General features: G+C 40.5%; 2 protein-coding genes across 11 annotated transcripts in view; one reads left to right on the top strand and one right to left on the bottom strand.

Annotated features, from left to right (window-relative positions):
• CSE1L (chromosome segregation 1 like) overlaps window positions 1-8,997 on the top strand; it is a 58,368-nt gene extending 49,371 nt beyond the window's left edge. The window contains exons 16-25 of the mRNA XM_059705351.1: window positions 479-582; window positions 2,272-2,369; window positions 3,678-3,828; window positions 3,967-4,175; window positions 4,569-4,666; window positions 4,764-4,849; window positions 5,292-5,373; window positions 6,627-6,773; window positions 7,524-7,755; window positions 8,767-8,997. Of these exons, the coding sequence (XP_059561334.1) occupies window positions 479-582; window positions 2,272-2,369; window positions 3,678-3,828; window positions 3,967-4,175; window positions 4,569-4,666; window positions 4,764-4,849; window positions 5,292-5,373; window positions 6,627-6,773; window positions 7,524-7,755; window positions 8,767-8,856 (1,297 nt within the window). The 3' untranslated portion in view covers window positions 8,857-8,997. The remainder of the gene's footprint in view (window positions 1-478; window positions 583-2,271; window positions 2,370-3,677; window positions 3,829-3,966; window positions 4,176-4,568; window positions 4,667-4,763; window positions 4,850-5,291; window positions 5,374-6,626; window positions 6,774-7,523; window positions 7,756-8,766) is intronic.
• A 5,495-nt stretch (window positions 8,998-14,492) lies between these two features.
• The window catches only part of STAU1 (staufen double-stranded RNA binding protein 1), a 67,069-nt gene continuing 64,521 nt past the window's right edge, over window positions 14,493-17,040 (bottom strand). For all 10 annotated transcript variants that reach the window (XM_059705356.1, XM_059705355.1, XM_059705357.1 and 7 more), the window contains one exon: window positions 14,493-16,046. In XM_059705356.1, the coding sequence (XP_059561339.1) occupies window positions 16,031-16,046 (16 nt within the window). In that variant the 3' untranslated portion in view covers window positions 14,493-16,030. The remainder of the gene's footprint in view (window positions 16,047-17,040) is intronic.

Here is a 17,040-nt window from a genome sequence, read left to right as displayed (position 1 = left end):
GATGGAAAACAATTTTAGGTTTTCTTCATCAAGAACTTGAAATGCAGCTATTCTTAGAAACCAAGGGTTGAAAGGAGATTATTTTGTTGAGTCAAGCCAGTATCTCTTCAGGACTGGAATTTATGCAGAAAACAGTTCTGAATCTGCTCCACCTCCAAGAAGAATAAGTGACAGTTCCCTGAGGGTCTGAGTCCTGTCCTTGATGGTGATATGAACCAGGGATGACCTTAACAGCTTCAGATGATGATGTTGGGTTTGCTCGGGTTTTGGCTTGTTTAACTGATTGGTATCAGATGTGCCTTAGGAATTTAACATGAGCACATACAAAAAATTATTTTCCTAAGCTGTCTGCCGATTGTCGATGGTGGGAGATGGCACACTTTTATGCCAAGAAGTGTGATTTAATAGTTGCCAAGGGTAATCCATAGCGACAAGATCAAGAGTTGGTAGTGACTGAAAGCTGTTTTTTCATCTATAGCTTTACAGCTGCAGAAATCGCACCGTTTGTTGAGATTCTGCTAACAAACCTTTTCAAAGCTCTCACACTTCCTGGCTCTTCAGAAAATGAATATATTATGAAAGGTAGGCCGTTTCCCTGGTGTATAGACTATAAGTATCTAATTTGATTATAAGGGTAAATAGTGAGTTGTATACTGTTAGCCAAGAATTAGCTAGGTTTAGGTATTTGGAAATAAAGAATATTGTTTTGTTTACTGTTAACAGTGATTTCAGGAAAAAGTTATACCTTAATTTGATAGAGAATTCTTATTCAAGAAAAAGTAGCAAACTCCTATTGTTCCTTCCCTAGATTGCTTTTATATATATATATATTGATTTCAGAGAGGGAAAGGGAGAGATAGAAACATCAATGATGAGAATCATTGATTGGCAGCCTCCTGCATGCCCCCTAGTGGGGACTGAGCCCGCAACCTGGGCGTGTGCCCTTGGTTGGAATCAAACCTGGGACCCGTCAGTCCACAGGCCGACAATCTATCCTCAGCCAAACGGGCCAGGGCTAGATTGAATTTCTTGAGGGCAAAGGTTAGATCAAACAACATTCAGTGATGGCACGCTGTGTATGCTGGGTCTTGGTGTGACACCTGGCTGCATTTAGTGGACCCCACACAGTAATGCCCTCATAGACATACTGCCAAGGATACAGGCAGCTGTAACCACCTGCCAGGTTGTCCATTAGGAGAGTGTCTTGCTGACAGCTCTGACTTCAGGGGCAGGCATTGTCTTATTTAGTGCCGAATTCCAAGAGACTAGCAGAGTCAGATTCGTAGGAAATGCTTTTCAAAGAAACTGATGCTTGTCCTGGGTCAGGACCCCTGGGGTGTGTACACATTTGTACATGTATTTATATGTATGTGTTTTCAGCACTGGACTTCCCCCAACAGTGATAGGTAATGACTGCTGGCCTTTGTTGCTGTGTTCTTCGCATATGCAAGAGCACCCAGGAAGTACTGTGTTCTGAGTGAATGAGAGGTTTGTCAGCCCAGAGGAGCGACACTGATCCTTCCTCTAACCCTAGTAACCTAACTCAGGGACAGGCTTTCTCTAGGAAGTGGGTCTAAGCTGAGGTGAGGGATCGGTAGCAGTTAGCTAGTCGGAGAGTGAGGCTTTGGCTCGGGTAGAGGAAATAGCATTGCAAAGTTTAGGAGGCAAAGGGAGTATAACTTTCTATCCTATGTGTCTGGCATATAGTAGGTGCTCTACTTAGGGAATATCTATTCTGTTTGTGCAAAATTGGCTATCATACATTTTTTAGCTTAATGTGTTTATCTCCCATGACAATTGTTTTTAGGCATCTTAATGAGCAATATATTTGCAATATGGACCCTCCATAGCTTCATATGTATATTCAGATTTTTCTTATGCTCCTAATCTCTCTTTTAGGGGGGATGAACAGGTGCAATCATGTTTCCAATAGGCCAGGACTGAATGCTTTCTGCCACTAATTTCTAAATGAAAGAAACTTGGAATACTAATACTACTTCATCCTCCTCTTTGTATCTTTAGTCACTTCATTATTTTTTTATTGTCCCTTTTAAAATTCTTTAAGCCTTATGCCCTCTGGAAATACTCAATATTTCCCAGCTAACTATTGTTGTCAGTCCCTGGCCTAATTTTAAAAAGGAAATTTAGATTTTAAATATAGAGCTATCTGGAGGTTGTCTAAGGGTCTTAAAATGTCAGATGATGAATTCCCCAACCACTATTTTGTTCTGAAGTTTAACTATTTGTTTTTGCTGTTTTTATATTTTACAGCTATCATGAGAAGTTTTTCCCTCCTACAAGAAGCCATAATCCCTTATATCCCTACTCTCATCACTCAGCTTACCCAGAAGCTATTAGCTGTTAGTAAGGTAACAGAAACACTTCTGAAAGTACAGCCTGTTTTTAAAAACTCATGCTATAAACTGTTTAAGCATCAGGATTCCCTGGCAATAGGTCACACTTAAGGAAAAGGTCTTTGAATTCTTCTTGACCCAACAGTTAATGTGCATTTCTAAAAGTGTGGGGTGACATTAGATTGCACTCCCCTTTACATAGTCTCAAAAACTTTAGAACTTTTTGTTGTTGTTTTTTTTAATATATTTTATTGATTTTTCACAGAGAGGAAGGGAGAGGGATAGAGAGTTGGAAACATCGATGAGAGAGAAACATCTGTCAGCTGCCTCCTGCACATTCCCACTGGGGATGGGCCCGCAACCAAGACATGCCCTTCACCGGAATCGAACCTGGGACCTTTTAGTCCGCAGGCCGACGCTCTGTCCACTGAGCCAAACTGGTCAGGGCTAGAACGTTTTTATTCTCATTTAAAAAGTAACATGTTAAAGAAAATTGAGAAAGTATTGATAATCTGAAATCTTAGGAAAGCTTTGTACCAGGTAGACACACAAGAGTCTATTAACTCCTCCTCTGATCAGAAATTTTACAGATATTTGATTCATTCTTTTTCCTAGTAAGTATATGGGAAGGAGATAAATTTATGGGAAGTATTAGAGGGATTTTGGAGAACAGTGATAATTTTTTCACTGAGGTCTGGGTAAGGGTTTTGGACTACTTTGGGCCTTGGGGAATTTCGAGAAGAGAAGCAGAGTCACATCCTTTGCATCCCCCTGCTCCCCTCCTCACACATCTTCTGAGGTCACCAGCTTTATGTAGTAGCCTTCCAAGAAAACTGCTGATATGAAGGATTATCACTGTAGATACAGACATCAAAGCCTGTGGAGGTTAAAGTTTGTCTAAGGTCCCACACAAAGCTATTGGCAGAGCCAGGACTTACATGTCCCTGCTCATTTCTTCTGCCACTACTTAGGGCGATGGAAAAGCATGAGTTGCAGATAAGTTCCTTACAGCACAGGCAACTGAGGCTTGTGTTGTTACCTCCCTGTGACTCTGAAGTACTTTTTAGTAATAGTATTTAAAAAAAATAATACAAACATATTAGCAAGTATTGTTTTGTTTTCTGAATTTTATAGTGAGTAAAATTTTAACATATATGCAGGCTTTTTAGTGTATTTGGTACTTTCTCTTAATACTGTACTGACTTTTAAAAAGATTGCATCTCTTGTAATGTGTTTTAGACAATTAGGTGTGTTTTCTTCTAAATGACATTTAATATAGACACTTGGATTATTAGAATAATAAGCCTTTTTTAAAAATTTCAGAACCCAAGCAAACCTCACTTTAATCACTATATGTTTGAAGCAATATGTTTATCCATAAGAATAACGTGCAAAGCCAACCCTGCTGCTGTTGTAAATTTTGAAGAGGCTTTGTTTCTGGTGTTTACTGAAATTTTACAGAATGATGTACAAGGTAAGTTAAAGGGAGTTGTTTTCTTCTTAACTGAATACAATTATTCAAGGGGTTATAAACACAGTGTTCCTAACAATATGAACCTTTTGTGACAGAGCCATTGATTATAAAGCTGACAGCTGTTATTTTCCTCAACAGAGTTTATTCCATATGTCTTTCAAGTGATGTCTTTGCTTCTGGAAACACACAAAAATGATATTCCGTCTTCCTATATGGCCTTATTTCCTCATCTCCTTCAGCCAGTGCTTTGGGAAAGAACAGGAAATATCCCTGCTCTAGTGAGGCTTCTCCAAGCATTCCTAGAACGCGGTTCAAATACAATAGCAAGTGCTGCAGCTGACAAAATAGTGAGTCAGATTTATTTTGATGTAAATGTAATTTTCTAAGGTAGCTGAGAGAAACTAGAGATGGCAGATTTTTAAAAATTCTTAAATTTAGTAAAAAGGGAAGTAATTAGGAAATATTAATGTATATTTTATTAGCATTAGGTATCCTTTAGTTATTGCCATGGTGGAAAATAAAAAGATAACAGTCATATAGGTTAAGGTTAATTTAAGAATGTAAAACTAAGGGCTTGTTGAAGTGGGATTATTTTTCTACACCTCAGACATAAGAACTAAAGTGAAAATGCAGATTAGATTATTACAGTGTGCTCTCTTTTCCAAGATATATCACCTGCTTAACTTTTAGAATAATTAAGCCTTGCCACTTTAACTGTTATTTGATCTGTTTTGTTGTAGCCTGGGTTGTTAGGTGTTTTCCAGAAGCTCATTGCATCCAAAGCCAATGACCACCAAGGTTTTTATCTTCTAAATAGTATCATAGAGCACATGCCTCCGTGAGTATGAAATACAATCTCGTACATTAGACAGGGGTTCTGTTAGGAACTCCGAAAAATGCTGATTTTACATTGTTGCTTTTACTCATTTCTTTAGTGAGTCAGTTGACCAATACAGGAAGCAAATCTTCATTCTATTATTCCAGAGACTTCAAAATTCCAAAACAACAAAGTTTATCAAGAGTAAGTAAAATAATTTCAGTGTTCCTGCAGAAATAATGAAGGAAAGTAGCTTAAAACTCTTAGATGTTATGGTTACATACAAACGTTTTTATCAGTTATAAATGTTACATGTAAAATACTTTAAGATGTTTGCATTTCTCAAACACTAAATCATTTTAAAATATATTGCATTCCAAAGGTTAGTTTATAAACTTAAATATCAAAATATTTTAAATAGAAATGATAAAAAATATAAATCATAAACTACATGTAGATTTTTTTTGCTTGCACTATAAAGGCAGAAAATCTATATGTTAAATTGTATTAAAAGGGAAGTATTGATGCTAAAGTTAGTCATTGGTTTTTTTTTAAAATGATGATAACTATATCTGGTAAACTACTAAATCACTTATTTAGGGCAGTGAGTCCTATGTATTGATAAATTTGCATCTCCTTTCAACAGGTTTCTTAGTCTTCATTAATTTGTATTGCATAAAATATGGGGCGCTGGCACTACAAGAAATATTTGATGGAATACAACCAAAGTAAGTTTGTTTTTATTATTATATTTTAGTGAGAGAAACATCAGTTTGTTCCACTTATTCATGTATTCATTGGTCGATTCTTGTATGTGCCCTGCCTGAGGATTAAAGCTACAACCTTGGCATCTCAGGACCATTCTCTAACCAACTGGCCAGGGCTGTATTTTATTTTTAAAAGAATAAGCCAATATCTGTTTTATAGATAATTTCATAGTTCTTGGTGCAGTGATTCTATCTGTGTGGTTTTCAAATATTCCTGGGGTATGTTAGGTCATAAAGAAGAACATCCTGTAAACATTTCCCTAATTCTCAAAGTTATTCCCTACTCTAGCATTCTCCAAAGCCAGTGTTTGTCTTTAGGAGCCTTTAACAGCATGATTTTTCAAAAGAAAAGTTTGGATCAGTAAGACTGCTTTCATGTATATGCAAAGAATGTTGGGTAACATTCCCCATTTAGTAGGGAAAGAAGGATGTAAAGAAATTGATAGAGGATAGGGGAAAAAAACTCACTTTAGATCGCTGTATCTGTGAGGGTATCAAAATAATTCAAAATTGAATAAAATGTAAAAAATGAATTAACCTAAAGAGTAGGACCAGAAAATACACGTTCTGGTAATAAAGGCTTGTGAGGAAGTCAGCAGTTCATGCACTGCTAGTGGGTGCTTAAATTGGCATGATCTTTCTAGAAAGCAAACATGCACCCTTTCTGTAGAGCATTAAAATGTCTATACTCTTTGATACCCACTATTTCCATTTCAAAGGATTCATTAATGTATAATCTGAGACATTTGCATCATGGGAAAGTTCTAAGATGTTTGTAACAACATGGAATGATGGCCAAAATAATTTTTTAGTACAGCCATTAACATCTACATAGTTGTAGATATGTAGGCATAGAAAATTGGGAAGTTTATAAACCTAAAATGTTAAAACTAGTTATTGCTGGGTGATGGATGGGCGATTCTTTTTTATAATTTCTAGTTTTATAAGATTTCTTGAGTACTTTAAAAATAAAAACATATAAAACCAACAATGACTGTGAAGATTGAGAATAGGCTTTTGTCTTCACAAAAGATGGTGGCAGCTGGCCACAGGGCAGGTTTGGTGTTTTGTCATCTCTAAGGCTCTACCATTCAATGCAATCTTGTTATTTTGAAATTTTTAATATAAGGAGTCACTGAGTTTAATAACACCTGTTTAACTGATAATTATAGTCATCTAACTTAATATTGACTGGGCTTATTTTGTTTTAACAGAATGTTTGGAATGGTTTTGGAAAAAATTATTATTCCTGAAATTCAGAAAGTATCTGGAAATGTAGAGAAAAAAATTTGTGCGGTTGGCATAACCAAATTACTAACAGAATGTCCCCCAATGATGGACACTGAGTATACCAAACTGTGGCAAGTACTTCATTCTAAAGTTCTTGGAAATTATAGCTTCCTTTCCTATGACTGCAAAATCAGCCAAGCGTACTTTCTTGAGGGCCAAGAGAATTTGGTTCTGATTTTAGTTTCTCCACTAGCAACCATCAGGTCCAAGACATGACTTGTGTGGATCCTTCTGGGCCTAAGAAGATCTTATTTCCTGATTCTTAACATTTTGTTGGGTGAGGGGAAAAATTCATAGACCTCTTGAGAGTCTGGTAAAAGTTCCTGTTCTCAATAATCTCTAACACTATTTTGATAGGTGCCCAAGTAAACTGGCCTCAGTCTTAAGAGAAACTGAATAGGTTTAGGGAAGGTCTTACATGTGTGTGCTCAATGTCCAACAGACCTAACTTTACTTGACCTCTTGCCTCTTCTTTTATGGTTTCACTTAGCCAGCTAGTCGTTTCATACGTGACAACATGAGGCTTAATCCTTCCACCTTCTAGCATTGAATCTCCTTCATTTGGCTTGAGTCACACAGCCTTCTCACTAACGAGGCCTGGGTCACACAGCTCGCTTGAGATCTCTGGGGATGGAATAGTTTTCAGAGGAGAAATTGGGGTGCTCTGACTAAAGAATTGAAAAATGGTTTCTGGATAGGCCAAAGCACTGATGTCCATCTTTATTTCATTGGTCCCTTGCTATTCTTGAGACTGAGTCTGTAATTTGTGTTTCTAAGGAATTGCTGTGTATTAATCTTTTGTCTTGTTTTCTTCAATCCAGGACTCCTTTATTGCAGTCTCTGATTGGCCTTTTTGAGTTACCTGAGGATGATTCCATTCCTGATGAAGAACATTTTATTGACATAGAAGATACACCAGGATACCAGACTGCCTTCTCACAGTTGGCATTTGCTGGGAAAAAAGAGCATGATCCCGTAGGTCAAATGGTGACCAACCCCAAGATTCACCTGGCACAGTCACTTCACAAATTGTCTACTGCCTGTCCAGGAAGGGTAAGTATCTTTGTTATCAAAGGATGCTGTGATCAATAGGACACCTTTATGGGAAGGTAAGAGGATAATAGTTGTTCTGGTGCCTGTTATCATTGGCCAGCATAAGCAAACATCTCATTTATCTATAGTCAAGACTTATTTTAAAAATTATGGGCTACAAAAATATTTTAAGCAAATCATTGTCGGGGCAAATCTCAGGGATAAAGCCCTTTGACTAGAAATTTATTTCCACTCTGCTGTGACTCGGTTGGAGTGCACCAAAAGGGCTAGGGTTTCAGGGCACATCCCCACGTTGCGCATTTATTTGATCAAAGGTTGGGGTGTGTACCAGGAGGGAACTAATCAGTGTTTCTAAAATAAGAATATTTATTTCCCAGATTGAGTAATTGATTTTATATGCATACTCAGAAATTAAATAATGGAATATAGAGCAAGCCTATACTGTTACATTAGCCATTGCCTTTTACAGTCTTTTTTCTTTATTGATTTCAGAGAGGAAGGGAGAGGGAGAGAGAGATAGATACATCAATGATAAGAGAGAACCATTGATTGGCTGCCTCCTGCACACCCTCTACTGCGGATCGAGCCCGCAACCTGGGCATGTGCCCTTGGCTGGAATCAAACCTGTGACGCTTCAGTCCACAGGCTGACGCTCTATCCACTGAGCCAAACCAGCTAAGGCGCCTTTTACAGTCTTAAGATATGTTTATATTTTTTCATCCGGCAGCATGTCATTTCACCCATATGTATTTCATTATGCGTCACTAATTCGTAAGACTTTCTTTTTAAAACATCATTACATTGCCTATACCACAGTGAACAATAGTAGTAATTCCCCTTTTTAGACCCATTTCATATTTTAAGGCATAAAAGTAATTGTTACTTGGGAATGAATTCCCTCAATAGTCATGCGGACTGCTCTTCCCAGAGCTGTGGCAGCTCTCTTGTAGAGATGGGTTTGTGTTGGTAGGATCTCTAATAGCTGGTTTGTGTGTTTCTTGGTTCTTGTAGGTTCCATCAATGGTGAGCACCAGCCTCAATGCAGAAGCCCTCCAGTATCTCCAAGGGTACCTTCAGGCAGCCAGTGTGACCCTGCTTTGAACTATGATTTTGGCTAATAAAGCCCAGGATAATTTATGGGGAAAGCTGGGAGACTTCTGAGCACAACTGCATAAAAGCAAAGCAAGTTTTCCTTGTCACAAATTCCATCTTGTAAAAAATATTAAATGTTGTTTTACTCAACCCTGAGCATATTAGGTGGTTTGTGTTATAATAAATAATCTAAGTGGATGGCTTGTCTGTCCCGTTTGCAGCTTCAAGGGCCAAGCGTTAATAGTTCAGTATAAGACACTGATTTGAGCATTTGCACTGTTAGGATAACTTTAGAATTTTGACAGACACTGACTGTGGAAACTTCCTTTTCTCTTACTAAATCCTTTCGTTTTGAGGTTGATGCCAATTGGTGTTTTTCTTGTCCTTTGTATTTTTGTTTGTTTCCTTCAGCTTTTATTTGGCAATGTAAGTAATCACTTGGGTGACTTGCCAAAAAGTGCACATTTTATAGTTTTAAACCTGTAATCAGCAATTTTAAAAAGCCCTAAACTTAATGTATCTAAGGAAAGGTTTTTGGTGCTCTCTGATACTTTTATAATGAATTTCTTTAAATTCTTCTTTTTTCCTCTCGGACTCCATAAAAATCCTTATTTCTAAGTAATTCACTCAGAATACTTGTCTTTTTACAAAGGAACATTAATACTCTTCTTTGGCGTTGCTGTATGATATGTGTGGTGGGGGAAAGCAGCGATGAACTACATGAAATCATTTACCTGTTTCTGGCTTTCCTCCCTTATAAACTGGATGATGTGAGAGAGAAACTTGGTAATGGGGAGGCACTGTCATGTGAAAAAAGCCCCAATAGCCAGGTCAAGGCCAAAGTTTCTTTGACCCCAGGAGACCTATTGGGGAGGGGAACACGAGAGGAGGCTTACTTACCTTGGACCGGGAGAACATGTCCATCTTCTCGCAGCTAAGAGTCAGCCCTGTGCATCTGGAGAGGAGGGCGATTGCTGTACTGAGGAGCCTGGGTTATGCAGTAAACATCAGCTGAGAAGACATCCTGACCTGTCTCCAAGTGGGTTTTTAGGGGAAGAAGGGAGTCCAGGTCCTGGCACTCGTAGGCAGAGCAACCTTAGAGTCCTAGGAGCCCCATACCTCAAGTCCAGAGTTAAGCTGGAACCAACCTTACACAGAGAGCATCCTTTGTTGAGACTACAGATTTCAGGATGGAACGATGGAAGAAGTCCCTGAGATGGTGCCTGCTGAGCACCCTGGCCAGTGAGGCTCCAAAACCTTTCCAAGGAGGACCTGCAGTCAGAAGGATGAAGAAGGTAAACACTGTGCCCACCTTCTCCCACAACCACATCCAAATTACAACTAAATTATAGAACCACCACCTGAAGACTAGATGAATAAAAGTCCCCTCAAGATACGAAGAAGAAACAAGGATGAGACTAGTAGGAGGGGCAGAGACGTGACTGGGAAGGCCCCACATGTGACGAGAATCGGGAGGAGTATCTCATCTGTGGAGGGGTACCCACACCAGACTCCAGTTTTCTTTTTTCTTTTAATTTTTTTTTTAAAAATATTTTTTTATTGACTTCAGAGGAAGGGAGAGAGAGAAACATCAGTGATGAAAGAGAATCATTAATCAGATGCCTCCTGCACACCCCTGACCAGAATTGAACCCGGGACCCTTCAGTCCACAGGCCGATGCTCCGCTGAGCGATACCAGCCAGGGCTACCAGATTCTAGCTTGAAAAGCTCCAAGGGCCAATGGGGAGGAAGTGAATTGACTAGCTTCAGGGCAGCTTCCGAGGATAGAAGCAAAGGCAGGCACCACCGATCCTTTGTTAACAGGCTCAGGCTTGTGCCAATCAGCTCTCCATTAACCTAACACTGATCTATGCTCCAACTTGGATTCCCAAGTCACTTCTAGAGCTTTTCCACACAAGTGTCCTTTCTTCATGGTGCTATGGACATTACTTAAAATCTCTCAAAGGCCCCCAAACAAGCTATTAGCCTCAGAGTACCCTGAACCTCTGGCTAAGCAGCCCCAAGCCTGGCATAAGAGGCAATGAGTCTCAACTTGCACAGTAACTTCCATCAGGTGGCCCTGAGTCCGACACTCGTGGCAACCAGCCCTGCTTTGCAGCATAGCCTCACTCCAGAGCCTCCCAATCCCAGGACCAACCTTAGATCACTTTACAGCTCCCACCTGGCAGCCCCCATGTCAGGCACAAACAGCAGCAGACTGACCTATGCTGGAGTCCCTCCTAAGGCACTAGAACTAATGCAGCTGGTGGTTAGCTGCAGAACACATCAGCACGCCTCCTAGCCAGCTCCACAAACGACACACCTGAAGGTTGGACGTGGTTGGCACCAGAACTCCACTAAAGCAACTTACACTCAATGGGATCAACCCTCACGTCACAGTTAGTCAGCTGGAAGATTACTTCCACCCACTGACACGCCAATGGCAATCAAGGCTCAACTGCAACAAGAGGGTGCACACAATCTACAAAAGAGCACCAGACTCAGGTGGCCAGGGAGACAGCCTTTGGGCCTCACAAAATGCCTGCTACATCAAGACTGGGAACGGTAGCAGATCTGCCGATCACACAGAAACAGGCAGTCAGCCAAAATGAGAAGATGAAGAAGCATGTCCCCAGTAAAGTCAAAATGGCTACAAGATTTTCAATGAGTTTAGGAGAAGAACAGGTGAACTAGGTGAGAATAACAGAGACGTCCTAAATAGAATCAGAAATGAAGAGTATGTCAGAGAGAATCAACAGCAGATTGCATGAAGCAGGAAGACAAATAGAAAATACCCAATCAGAACAGAAAAAAAAAGATAGTTTAAGGGACCTCTGGGACAAGATCAACCGCAAATACACAATTATAAAGGCGGTTGCTTCTGAAGAAGAGACAAGTGATAGAGGATTCTGATTCTTGCTCCAAAGGGGAACCAACTGCCCACTAATCAACCCATCACAGCAATATCAAAGGTTAGAGAAAGAGAGATTCCCACTGTTTGACAGCCTAAGGAAGTGGGGACATTGATGATGGTGGAAGGCTGGGACCAGCAGGGCTGGAGCAGGCAGGGAGGGGCCAGCAGACCCAATCCTGCCTACACCCTGCCAAGCTCCAGGTGCTTAGGGCATACCTCACAGTCCAGCTTTAGAATGGATACACCATTGCAAGTGCACTGCACACTTGCTAATTTTTCACAATTTACTTTTAAATTTAAAAACCATTTTTTAAAATGCCACTATACAAATACTGCTTAACTGTTGTCACTGCAGGACTAGTGGGTATTTCCGTCTCAGGTTTTAATATTTGTGAAAGAATGTACAAAGGAAGTATTTTCAAAATATTAAACGAGTTATGAAGCACATTAAGCAAAGCAGAACAAATTTTCTACGTTCTACATAATCTAAGTTATACATAATTTTTGCTAATAAAATTGGGATGCCATTTAAAGTATAGTCTGATTAAAATGTGTTTTAAAAATGATAGTTTCAAATGTATACACAGTGACAAAGGAATTCCAAGAAAATAAATGGTCTTTTCAGGAATTGAAACCTATACCACTCCTCAATGCAGAAGTGCTTGACAAATCATTTATGGATTTGGAAATTTCAAGTAAGTTTTTGGTCGTTTTTAAGGGCAAAAAGGTATTTAGGCACTAAAACCAAAGATGGTAGTTAGGGAAGTTTCTAAAGGTAAGTTACATGCAATCAAACAAAAAACTACACATCTCCATTCTCAGGTTTATTCCCTGGATGGTCATATTCTAGCTCATGTTAGCTCTTACACAGCAAACATAAGCATATTGCTTCTTGGGAATGGCTGATTTCCTGTTGATCACACCCATCCCACCTACCTCAGCAGACCATGGAATCCAAGTCAAGGAGGCTGTCACTGGGTATTTACCCTGCAAAGCAACACACATATTAGCTCAGTGCCCTATGGAAAGACAATTCAGAAGTAACACTTTTCTAAGACCTGAAAAAACAAAACCAAACCCCCATCTACAGGGAAATCATCTTCACTTGTTAACATCTTGTGATCAGAGGAACCTGACAAAGTTGGCACACCACTCTGGGGTGATGGGTTCCAAGCTTGTCTATCCTAAGGACCTTTGAGGATTAGTTGCTCTACAAATCCTAAGTCTTACTGTGGCTGACTCACAGCACCTTTGATAATTTTAGATCTGCCTCTCTGGTCCCTTCCTGTCTGCTTTTCTTCCTCCATTCTGAATACCAGGACTGCATATATATTATTCCAAGAGTAGAAATACCTAGTTTGAGCTTAAATGTTCTTGCCACTCTTAAAGAGAGATCATGTTGGGGTAAAACAGTGCAAATTCCCAGGCCCTCTCTCAAAGCTCATGGAGACAGGTACTACAGAATGAATGAGCCCTCAGCAGATGCCTGTTCAGAGGCAAGCTTGTTTTGAAAGTTTACACAGAACATTCAAGGATGTCCCATCTGAACATCTTTCCAAAGCAGCCAAAGGAACCCAGAAATCCTTCCTGACCACATCCCTGATGTTAAGTGGAAATGTTTCCCTTTTGGAGTGCTGTCATTGAAGGTCAATTGGAAACAGCCACTAGAAGTTCTGAATTCTAAGACTATTCTGTCTTGTCACCTGTGTGCATACTGTGAGGCACAGGCACTGCACCCTCAACAGACACCTAAGAACATGGCATGCTTGGTAGGTTGCAGGTGGAGGAGGTGGTTGGCAAGGCTGGGAGATTGGCTATAATCTCCATGCTGAAGAAAATACTAAGAATAGACGGGGAAGGTTGTGAAGAACCTGGAGTTGCTGGAGGTATCAGTATAAATGTGTGGCTTTTACCTCATATGCATATATGCATAACCCATGGATGCAGATGGGTGGAGAAGGCCTGGGACAGGGGCCAGAGGTGGGCTGGAAGGGATCAATGGGGGAAAGGACATGTGTAATACTTTCAACAGTATTTTTTTAAATAAATGCATGGCTTTTAAATATACAAATAAGTAGGTATGTGTATACACACACACACACACACTACATATTTCCTAGCTGTCTGGCTCAGAGGGCCTAAAAACAACACCCCAGTAGCAATGAGTGCTCCAAGCACCCAGATCTTGGTTTCTAAATGCTGTCATTGAAAGGGACCAGGGCTCCTTGGAGAAAAGGCTACATCTAGGATTGGGGAAGGGAAAGTGTCATTTCCTTTTACTGCCTTTCTCTTGGTAGTGTTGGATTCCCTCTACTCAGCGTTTTACTATAACCTTTTTACCACTTTTGGTTATTCTGGCAGTCCAATCCAAAGGCTGGTTTTATAGTGAACAACCTTTTGAACATCTAAAAGTAAGAGAGCAAACCACCAGCCCCCTCCTCAGCTCGGCTAGAAAGCAATGGCTCACCTTGACTCCTCTGTGAGAGCACCTGAGAAAGTGGAGACTTGTGGTGTCAGAAAGTCTCCTCCAGGTCATCTTTGAGTAACAATGTCAGGCTCAAGATGAGAGGCGTCTCCCTTCACCCGGGAGATGTCATTTCAATCAAAAGAAAATAGTGAAACAAAGAATGCGTATCTCTTTTAGAAGCAATGCAAACGCCTCCCTGCCCTCCCCCCACTTCTTTGCCCTCGCTCACATCTTCCCTTAAGTTACTGCTCAATAGGACCAAAGAATTTATTAGTAGCTGTTTATTGATCAACGGTTTGATATAAAGTTATTTCAGATCTTCAGAATTTGCCCAAATGGAATCACAAGCATTACAAAGTTTTCTTTTTCCCTTAAAAAAAAGGATAGGGGGCAGGTTGGGAGTACTAGCAGTAGTGACATTTGAGAATAAATTAACAAAAAGAAAATTTAGTCTTATCATTTATTGGTGACAAACACTAAGTTTTACTTACATTCCATGGGGAGAAAAATTCCAGCGTAAACAATGAATCAAAGCAGTACTTAACTTGCGAGCTACCGTGCTTTCCATCTGGACCATGGGCAGGACCTTACTGCACACATTTATGTGCACAGTAACAACATCAAAAGCAACAGTTTTAGAGATAAACATAGGTAGGTCATTCTTTTCAGCCCTACATGGAGATGTAATCAACAGTATAAAGCACTCAGGAAAACGAATCTGCAATTTTATATGTACTACATGGAGATCATATCCTGTAGTGTAGTGAAAGCTGTGTGTCCTCAAGAGCCATATGTATATACACACAATTTTAATAACCTTTAAAACAAAGATCAAAGTTCATTTAAGTCCTGTTGCATTAAAAATGAAATAGCAAAGGAGCCAAATGATTGTTTAAAGTTTAAAATTCCTAAATTGTCCAATTTATACAACTGTGGGAGACTTCATCAAGATTTCTGAGAAATCCAGGACTGTTTCAGCTAAACCAGAGGGCAGACAATTTGCATCACTGAAATGGTCCTGGGTTAGTCCAATAAAATAAAAATGTATAACCATATACACATGGATTTAATCTTTGCCAGTTAGATTATTGATAAAGTCAGTCTCAGAAAAGTTTCTAAACTGTGCTATGTAACTAGATACAATTGAGAAACTCAAATGAAAATTTATATAGTGTCATTTCAATGGAAAGAAAATAATGAAACACAGAATATATCTCTCTTTTGGAAAAGAAAGCAGTGGTGATGGTGATGGTGTAGGTACCACAGAAGGTGATGGCCAGCACGCTAGAAAGATTAGTTTGCGCTGAGTAGGAAGCATTTGATTTTTCTCTGGTGCTTTTGGCTCTGGGCCGGCTGGTCCAAGGCCTCTCTCTGGCGTGGGTGTCCAGGATTTGTCCCAAAGTGTTTGAGTGAGCCAGTTTGAGAAGGGGTCGTGCTTTCTGCTTTCTTTTTCTTCTTTCACACAGCAAAAAAATACAAACAAAAATGCACCTCAAAACCAAGCAATGAGGTGCCTAGGACATAGACCTGCTGGTTTCCAATTGAGCCAGGGCTGCTTGGCAGGCCCCATCTTCTCTTCCCCTACAGCAGCTGCTGCTGTGTGAGGACAAACCATAGCACACGTGAGCACAGCCATGGCCACATCCTTGCATTCCCGCCTTCGTCACCACTGCTGTCTCCAGTTCTTTACCCATCATGTCTCTCGGCCCACTGGAGGTATCAGAAATTCCAAATTTTCAAAGCAGTTTCAGTATTTTCAGTATATGTTGGGGATTTTACAATGGTTCATGGCCAGAAGGGATTCAGCACCTCCCACACCTTTAAGGAAGAAAAATGAAAATGACACTAGTTTTGAAATTTAAGAGAATTATACCCATGATAAAAAAACAAACACAGATAATGAAGCCCAAAAGCACAGGCCCGATTTTATGATAATTGGATTACAGTAAAGTTTTCACAGGATATACTGTCAAATGAAAAAAGCAAGGAGGAGAATGTGTGTATGGTATGTATGTTATCTCGGGGGGGAAAAGAGGAAAATAAGAAATATATAATTTGTGGAGGAAAACCAAGATGGTGGCATAGGTAAACACCAGGAATTGCTGCCTCCCACAACAACTTCAAAAATACAACGAAAAGACAAAACGGACATCATCCAGAACCACAGGAAGGCTGACTGAGTGGAAATTCTACAACTAGAAGGAAAGAGAAAAGCACACTGAGACTCAGGGGAGCTGTCAAAGTAAAGTGCAGAGGTACGGAGGCGCACGCGGAAAGGGGCTGGCACCTGAGGACTCGGCTGTCTTTTTGAATCGGGAGGGAGTCACAAGCTCCCGACTGCTCTGAACTCCAGTTCCAGGAAGTCTCTGGGGACCCAGGGCTCATACGGCGAGAAACTGGACTGTCTGGCAGCGGGGAGAACTCGGAACTCGAGGGCGGCTTTCCCTCAGAGGTGCTTGCAGCGATTACCAGGACACTGAGACGCGGGGCCCCTTAGGGCAGGGCTGAGGATCAGCCATAGCTGCTTGCTCCGCCTGTTGATTCCGAGACCCCGCCCCACCCAGGCTTCAGCAGAGGCTTTTGCATATGAAAGGCCTGGCCCTTTGCAATCTGAAAATTACCTAACAAATTGCAGCTGGGCCAGACAGACCCAGAACTTCCAAGAGAAGGCCCAAGGCCCCACAGCAGCTTGCATTGCTTCACAGCTGGGCCTCATCTTGGCACCTCCAAACTCCCAAAAAAGGAAAGGGAATCTGCAGATCTCTTCGTAGCTCCTGCTGGGTAGCCTCAGGCAGAGGCTAAATTAGCACCT

Source organism: Myotis daubentonii, chromosome 8, assembly GCF_963259705.1.
Source record: "Myotis daubentonii chromosome 8, mMyoDau2.1, whole genome shotgun sequence".
Classification (NCBI taxonomy): Eukaryota; Metazoa; Chordata; class Mammalia; order Chiroptera; family Vespertilionidae; genus Myotis; species Myotis daubentonii.
Note: the sequence above shows the minus strand (reverse complement) of the source record. Positions and strands in the feature narration are given on the sequence as shown.